Source organism: Fukomys damarensis, unplaced genomic scaffold, assembly GCF_012274545.1.
Source record: "Fukomys damarensis isolate Sample0158 unplaced genomic scaffold, DMR_v1.0_HiC HiC_scaffold_37, whole genome shotgun sequence".
Classification (NCBI taxonomy): domain Eukaryota; kingdom Metazoa; phylum Chordata; class Mammalia; order Rodentia; family Bathyergidae; genus Fukomys; species Fukomys damarensis.
In genome coordinates, this window is record NW_022900949.1 from 873,764 (window position 1) to 882,133 (window position 8,370).

Genomic DNA, 8,370 nt, shown 5'->3' on the forward strand with positions numbered 1-8,370 from the left:
TGGGGGCAGGCGCCGGAAAACACGCGCAGGACAGAAAACAGCCGGCCATGGAGATAAGCAATGCCTTCTATTTCTAAATTGTGGCCACGGGATAAATAGTATTTCACTGCGGCATTTTCCTGTAAATGGGGCTGGGGCTGTAGCTCAGCGTGCCAGGCCCTGGGTTCCACACCCCTACCCCGACTCCCAGGGCGAGAAGAGAAAGTTCAGAATCATCCGAATTTAAGTACAGCGCGCCAAGGCAAGTCTGCATAGAGGTTGGACCCTGGCTTTATTGAAATTTTGATATTTTAATGGATTTAGTTGCGTTAATTTTGATTCTTACAAATACTACTAGTAAAACGTTATTTTTGTTCGTATCATATCTACCATCAGTGCCACCTCCCAATGAGTAAAGCAGGTATACAAACATCTGAAGCCCTTATCATCCCAGCACTCACGAGGCTGAGGCAGGATGATTTCCGTGAGTTCGAGGCCAGCCTGGGCTATGACGTGAGTTCAAGGTCAGGATGAATTACTTATGGGACAAAACAAAGAACCAGAACCATAAACAAAGCAGAAAAGAAACATTGGCAGTGCTATAGGAAGGTAGCAGGGCTGCTATGAGGCTGATGCTAGTGGAGGAAGTGAAGTCATTGGGGCGCGGCCTCAAGGGGACTCTGGGTCCCTGGCTCCTCCCCTTTGCTCTCTGCTTCCGCGTACCCTGTGTCACCGTGGGCCCGGAACAGGGTGGATAGTGCCATGGACGGAAGCCTCAGAAACCGTGCTGTAAACAAAGCTTTGCTCCTTTAAGTTCTGTCCTCGGCCGTTGTCATAGCAACTGGGCTGCCGAGAGCCTCTGTGTCCGCGTGGCCCCCAGGCGAGTGTTGCACCGCTAGGCTTCAGCAGGTGTTCGTTGGTTAAATTCTCGTTGACCCCCATGTTACAATATTCCCCTCTTTCTCCGCTGCTCTCCTACTCCACCTGCGGGATATTTGGAGGTGGGGCCTTTGGAGCAATCACTGGATCACGATGGTGTCCTTTCTGTGGCAGGATTATACTGTAGTTTTTTTTTTTTCTTTTTTGTTTTGGTTTTTGAGACAGGGTCTCATTGTGTAGTTGAGACTGACCTGGGACTCACTGTGTAGCCCAGGCTGGTCTCGAACTCACAGCGATCCTCCTGTCTCAGCCTCCCCAGTGCTGGGATTAAAGCGTGCACCAACATGCCCGGCTATACTGTAGCTTCTTAAACGCTTTTTTTTTTTTTTTTTTTGAGACAGGGTCTCTCTATATAGTTCTGGCTGGCCTTGAACTTATGGTGATCTTCCTGCTTCAGCCTCCTGAGTATTGCGATTAGAGGTGTCTGCCACCACTTTCCCTCTCTCTGCCCTCTCCAGACACCTTCTTTGCCGGACCCTGATCCTGACCTTGATCTCAGACTTCCAGGACTGAGCATAAGAGTTTGTGAGCCACACAGGCCCCCATAATTGGTATAGCAGCCTGGGTTAGTTTCCCAGAAAACAAAACAGAAACAGGAAAAATAAGACGGACGTTGATATGTAGAAGAACCATTTGAGGGGATCAGTTCCGGGGCCAATAAAACTTTATGTACAAACGTTAAGTGGGGTGCTCGGTTTTTTCCTCTTTTCTTTTTGCACTGCTGGGGATGAAACCCAGGGCTGCTGCCATTGAGTTATAGCCCCGGCCCCAGGGGCCAGATTTAGTCCGTCTTTAGCTACCCTTGTAGATTCCCTTGTGTGGGAGGGGCTCCACCAGCCTCCCTGCCAGTTAGTAGCAGGATTAGAGCTCCCTCGCACCTGCCAACATCCTGTCTGTGTGCCTGCACTCTGGCCTCTCCGCTGATGTTCATGGATTGGGCTGTGACAGCTCCCAGATGTGAGCAGCCAGGCACCAAGGAGAAACCTAACCACCAAGCCTGCCTGGAGCTGCTGGTGCTGGCAAGGTGTCTGGTGGGACATCTTTAGGACAACCAAGGGAAATGTGGGCTTCTTGAGGAGAATCAGACCAGACCAGTTTAAACTTGGGATCCTCCTGCCTCAGCCTCCTGAGTGCTGGGATGAAAAGCGTGCCCTATTACACCTTATGTAAGCCTCGCTTTTCTTCCATGAAATGAAGGTAGGAAAGTACTTCCTGTGAAATACGTGCTTCTCAACTCAAGCATGGCCTGGGTTTGTTTACGAGATGTGGCAGGCTCCGAGATGCTGGGGTTGATCTGGACTCCCGGTTCTCATAGCCTGGAGCCACCTAATTGGGCTGCAAACCTAGAGAATGTAATTCATTCCTTGCTGCAGGGCTCTCCCTGGGGGTGGCCCCAGGAGATCGTCTTGGAGCTCAGCTCCTGAGGCCTGCGGCTCTCACTGTTTCCCTGCCTGTTCCTTTGGACACTGGTGCCCGTGAGTACTGTACATCCATCTTCCAAATCCCTATTGCCCACTCGTCTGGTCCACCGTCCTCCTGCTGTGGCCAAGGCTCAAAGGAAAAAAGCACTGCAGGCCTGGGGATGGAACTCGGGTCCTTGCACTTGCGAGGCAGGTACCAGAGCCACTGAGCTAAATCCCCAGTACCAAAAGAAGCCAAAAAAAGAGAAAGTACGGCACCCCCAGACTTCCCTGGGGAGCAGCAGTGACTGACAGTCTAAATAGGCGTCAACCTCCCTAGCCCTTTCCTTCCCGGAAGTTCCTTCCCGGAAGTTCCCTCTGCATTCTTTGTACGCCTGACGACTGTACTTGTGATCTTATTGGCTGGTCACGGTTTTGTCCCGCCTCACGCCCGCCTTGTGGTTTTTCCACTGGATCTTATTAGTTGACTCGAGTTTTCTCCCACTTTGTACCCACCTCGCTTCCGTGGGCAATTCACTTTGTGGGTGCAGGAGCTGTCTTTCCCTCGAGAACTATTCCCTTCTCATAACCTCGGCTGGAATGGGAACCAGGTGTTGCGAATATCTAGCAGGTTGGGAATTGTATTTCCCTTGTTTGGATGATTTACATTATTTGGATTACTTGGTGCCCTATATCAATCCCAGCTACCCAGGAAGCTGAGGCAGAAGGATCTTGAGTTCAAGGTCTGCCTGGGCACCTTAGCCAGACCTCGTCTTAAAATGAAAAATGTTTGCGGGGCTTGGTGGCGAATGCCTGTACTCCCAGCACCTGGGAGGCTGAGGCAGGAGGACCACTGCCAAGTTTGAGGCCAGGCTGGGCTACATAGAGAGACACTGTCTCAGAAAACCAGAAAATTGTTTTAGTTTTTAATTTTCTGACAGAGCCAAATTTGAGCAGAACTCCAATTTGCAACCCTCCTGTCTCAGCCTCTGGGAGTGCTGGGATGACAGCTGGACACCCTTAAGTCCAGCCTGTTTTGTTTGTTTTTTTTTCAGTGCTGAAGAGGAAGCCGAGGGTGTTTCCCGTGCCAGGCAGGTGTTCACCCGGCCCTATTCTACCACTGTCATTCTTTACAAGACTGCCCAGTGTGGGGGCCAAGGTCTCAGGCAGGGTAACCCCAGGGCTGAAATTAGCTGGGACCTGACCTGGACCCTGGCACTGCCACCCATGGGGACGCCGGGTTATACACAAAGTGGGATTGCTGGACCCTGAGGTAATGCTGTTCAATTTCTTGAGGGACCAGATTATTGAGTCTTGAAGGGTTTTTTTGTTTTGTTTTTTGAGACAGGGTCTCACTATGTAGTTGAGACTGACCTGGAACTCACTATGTATGTAGTCCAGGCTGGTCTCGAACTCATGGCGATCCTCCTGCCTCAGCCTCCCAAGTGCTGGGATTACAGATGTGCACCACCACGCCCTGCTGTTTTTCTTGAGGCAGGGTCTTGCTTTGTAGTTCAGGCTGGCTCTGAAGTCACTGTAGCCCAGGCTGGCCTCAAACTCACAGCGATCCTCCTGCCTCAGCCTCCAGCATGCTGGAATCACAGGTGTGCACCACCATGCCTGGCCAGCCTTTCTCCCTTAACAGAGGTGCTCTGCTCTGTGTGTGCCCAACTCCGTGCGTTGGGACTTTGTCCTGAAGGTCCTGGGGAATCTCCACAGGGCTCTGCTGTCACAGTGGATGAGTGTACACTCAGGCTACTGGGTGATCTAGGGAGTGGCCTTGTCATCAGAGTGACCTCTGCCAGGTGCAGCCGTGCATGCCTGAGATTCCAGCACACTGGGAGGCTGAAGCAGGAGGATAGCAGGTTACAGCATAACCCAGGCAACTTAGTAAGACCCTTTTTTTTTCTTTTTTGGTACTGGGGATCGAAATTGGGTCCTCGCGCTTGCGAGGGAGGTGGTGGAAACACCGAGCTAAATCACTGGCCCAGCAAGACCCTGTCTTAAAATAAGAGACCTCTGAAGAAATAACCTTCTAGTCCTCAGCAGTCACCCAGGCTCTGGCATTGTGCTGCAGCCCCAAAACGGGGGCCATGCTGGGTCTTCCTTGGTCTCTGAGGCATCTGCCCACCCTCAACTCAAATCTGCTGGCCTGGCCTGGCGCGGCCCTTCCCTGGCGTGAGGTTGCCAGAATTGAGCACTGCAAGGGTCCATTCACAGAAGGTTTATTGGTTGATCCGAGCTGGGGCCGGCATGCGAGAGGAAGAAATCAGGGTGCGTGGTCACCCTGGGGAATCACTGGAGCAAGGCACTTTCGCAACAGATCTGTGACACCGGGACCTGCTCACCCCTTTCAGACGTCCTGGTGACAAATGTCGAGATGTGGGAGGCACCATCCCTCAGGTTCAGGGTGTTTGTTGAATGACTAAACGAGTGTCAGCGAAGCATGAGGAAGGCCTGATGCTTTGGGAGCGGGAGCTTGGAAGCTCCACCCCACTGGTCACATTTCTTTGGTTTGGGGGCAGCACGAGGCCAGTGGCCTCTCCATCCGGCGCTACAGGTGTATCCTGTGGCCTCTCTGAAAGCACAGTGCCCAGGGACTATAAAACCCTTCCCTGTCCGGCTTCCCAGCAGCCCTTCTGCTCAGGGGAGGACTGAGGTCTCCACTGCCACACAGCTGGGGAGCAGGAGACTCAGAGACAACTTGCCCTGGACGGCCTGCAGCCCTGGCCACGGAGTCTGGGCCCCGGGTCACCGGGTGGGCTCGGCCGGGAGTCTTAGAGTCAAGTACAATTTCAGAGGAAAAGAAACAGACCGGGGCTTCCCGGAAGGCTGGGACCCCGTGGGACCCGGGAGGGAAGGCCCGGTGACCGGTTCCCACCCCTAGTCTGCCTTCTTGGTCTTCTTCTTCCGGGAGCCCTCCGCCAGCTCCTCCTTGGACTTGGCGGGCTGGGGCGGGCAGTGCTGAGGGCCGTGGTTGTCATGGTGATGGTGATGGTCGCCGCCCCAGGCTGTCCCGAACAGCACGGGGCACACGTAGGCCTCCAGGACATCGAACGGGGAGCCGTGGGAGTGGGTGGCCGTCAGGAACACCTTGGGCGGGGCAGCGGGGACAGCAGGGAAAACAAGGCAGGCACAGAGGAAGTGGGCACGCAGGCCCAGGCCCAGACGCTGCGCCGCATCCGCCCGGAATTCGCACCGCATGCTGGCCGGGTTTTTATTTTATTTTCTGTGATATGGGGGATGCAACCCAGGGCCTTCACTGAGTTACATCCCTCCTTTTTTTGGGGGGTGGGTGTTTTGAGACCAAGGTCTAGCTATGTAGTTCAGGCTGCCCTTGAACTATGAAGCCCAAGCTGGCCTCAAACTCACAGTGGTCCTCCTGCCTCAGCCTCCCGAGTGCTGGGATGACAGGTGTGTGCCATCACACCTGGCCAGCCTGGGTATTTTTATCTTTGATTTTGAGATAGGGATTTGATAAGTGTGCCTCAGCCCCCTAAAGTACTGGGGTTATAGGTGTGGACCACCACACCTCGCTGGTCCAGATTTCATTTTGCCCTCCATAACTGAGAACTTCCGTTAAACTGCTGGGTGGCATGATCCTGGGCTGGGCCTGCATGGCAGGCAGGGCACCCCCGCTCGGCCCTCTGTGGCCTCTCCTCTTCCTGTCCCTGTCCCAGTAGTGGCTCATGCCCTCCTCCCATGACCTCTTGCCAGGCGTCCTCTTCCCACAGGGGCGGTGGCGGGGAGGCTGAGGCAGGAAGGCTCACCTTACAAGACACCATGAACATGGTGAACAGGAAGATGAGGGTGGCCTTGGACACCGGTAGCCAGCGGGTCTGCTGCAGGGTGAACAGCACGGCTCCGTACAGGCTGGCCTTGCTGGGGCTGTGGGAGGAGCTGCTGTCATGGGGCCACCGGCGCCAGCCCTAACCACTCAGCCATCTACTCTCCTTTCTGCCTTTGTGCAGTGCTGAGGCTACAACCCTGGCCTCACCTGTGTGCCAAGTCCGCGCCACTGGGCTACACCCGCTCTTCTTATTTTGAGATGGGCCTGGCTAAGCTGCCCAGGCTGGGCTAGAACTTGTGATTCCCCACTCCTGAACGTCCCAGCTCTGGGCCCTGCCCTCGCACCAGCTCCAGGTCCCGTTTCCCCCTCACAGTCTGCAGCCCGACCCCTCGGACCTGGCACTGTTACTGTTCTTTTCTCCTGGCCTCTGTCCAAAGGTTCCTTCTGGGCCAGAAAACTCCTACTCGCTCTTCACAACCTGAACCAACATCGCTTCTCCCCATCCCTGCCCTCTGGGAAGATGCGTGTTCCCTCCCTGGGGTCCCCAGCCAGTCCCTGGAAGCTCCGGGGAGACAGGTCTGTGGTGCAGAAGGGACGGAGGAGCGGTGGCACTCACAAGGACATGTGTAGGATCTCGTTGGTCTCCGGCTTCCAGACGCCCCGCAGCAGCTGCTCGAAGTTGGCCATGAGGGCAACGCCGGATCCTGCGGGATGGGTCTCAAACAAGGCTGCTGTCTGACACCCCACTCAGCACCCCCAAATCCACCCAGTCCTCACCACCCCTACTTCACCCCCAGTGTGGACCACTCCCTCTTCCCTGGAGCCACCCAGAAAGAGAGGACTGGCTTGGGCTGCAAGGGCACTGGCTCTCCGGAGGAGGCTTCCAGGTTGGACACTTTGGGGACAGGCACCAGATTTAGAACTTGCCTGGACCTTCTTCCTGATACTCTTAGGGACATTTCTCCAGTGATTAAGGTGGAATTGCTTGTCATACTTACCTTCTTCCAGCGTTTTTTTGTTTGTTTTTTTGTTTTTAGACAGGCTCATGCTACGTAGTCTAGTAGGTTGGGCTTGAAATTCCTATGGAACTCACGGAGATCCTCCTGCCTCAGCCTCACAAGAGCTGGGTCTATAGGCACACACCATACCTGGCTGCTACTACTAGCATTTGCTTTACTTGTTTGGTACCCTCTTTTTAGATACATATATGTTTGTAACTGCAACATCTTCCTGGCCAAAGGATTCTCACTCTCATTTTGAAATGTCACCCTTTATTTCTGTAACAGTTGTAGTTTTGATATCTCTCTTGGTCTGCCTGTTCACATAGATGACGGGGTAGAGGGGAGACCTTCAAAACAGTTAAGAGGCCTAGTGTTGTGGCATATGCCAATCAACCTAGCGCTGGGGAGGCTGAGGCAGGAGGATCACTGCAAGTTTGAGGCCAGCCTGGACTATGTAGTGAGACTGTTCCTCAAGAAAAAATAAACCCAAGAAACAGTGAATCATCAGTCAAAACTTACAGGGGCTGGGGATTTAGCTCAGTGGTTCCGCCACCTGCCTCTCAAGTGTAAGGACCCCGATCCCCAGCACCAAAAAGAAAACAAACAAAAAACCCAAACTTACAGGGGTCTGCAGGCTTCACGGGGCTGAAGTTGGGCATGGCCCACAAAGGTAAAGACTGGTATGTATGTGGTACTCTGGAGAAACGATGGTCTAGGCAGTGTTGCTTTCTTTTTCTTTCTGTACTTTTTTGAGACACGGTCTCCCGGTCTAGCTCAGGCTGGCCTGGAACTCGAAGGGATCCTACTGCCTCAGCCTCTCGGTGCTGGGAGCACAGGGGTGTTGCTTGGGTGGAGGTGCACCTGGCAATGTCCGGGCGTTTCTGGCTAATGCTGCTGTGGCCAGGGTGCTCCCGGTTGCAGGAGGGGCCCCAGGGCTCTCGCTGTATCCCTCCGTCCTGTGGACGGGACACTGGCTGGCCTACTGGCCCGTCCGCTCACCTTTCACCCAGCCGGTGGCGATCATGATGAACCAGCCGTGGTGGTAGTGGTGGTGGGCGTGGTGGATGCCCACGGCGATCTTGCGCACGCGCACCACCTCCTTCATGGCCACGAAGACCAGCTTGACCGGCAGGAAGCTCACGCACTTGTAGAAGAGGTCGAGCGGGCAGAAGAAGGTCAGGTACCTGCGGAGGGAGGTGGCGTCGCAGTGGGGCGGTGGCCGTGGTGGTACGAGGCCCTCCCCGCCCTGCCCGGCCCGCTT

The 8,370-nt window shown here is 54.5% G+C and overlaps 1 protein-coding gene across 1 annotated transcript in view; it reads right to left on the reverse strand.

The window, feature by feature from the left end:
- Positions 1-4,527: 4,527 nt before the first annotated feature.
- Tmem38a (transmembrane protein 38A) overlaps positions 4,528-8,370 on the reverse strand; it is a 10,667-nt gene continuing 6,824 nt past the window's right edge. The window contains exons 3-6 of the mRNA XM_033759376.1: positions 8,109-8,367; positions 6,725-6,812; positions 6,089-6,206; positions 4,528-5,411 (exon numbers count right to left, since the gene is read on the reverse strand). Of these exons, the coding sequence (XP_033615267.1) occupies positions 5,202-5,411; positions 6,089-6,206; positions 6,725-6,812; positions 8,109-8,367 (675 nt within the window). The 3' untranslated portion in view covers positions 4,528-5,201. The remainder of the gene's footprint in view (positions 5,412-6,088; positions 6,207-6,724; positions 6,813-8,108; positions 8,368-8,370) is intronic.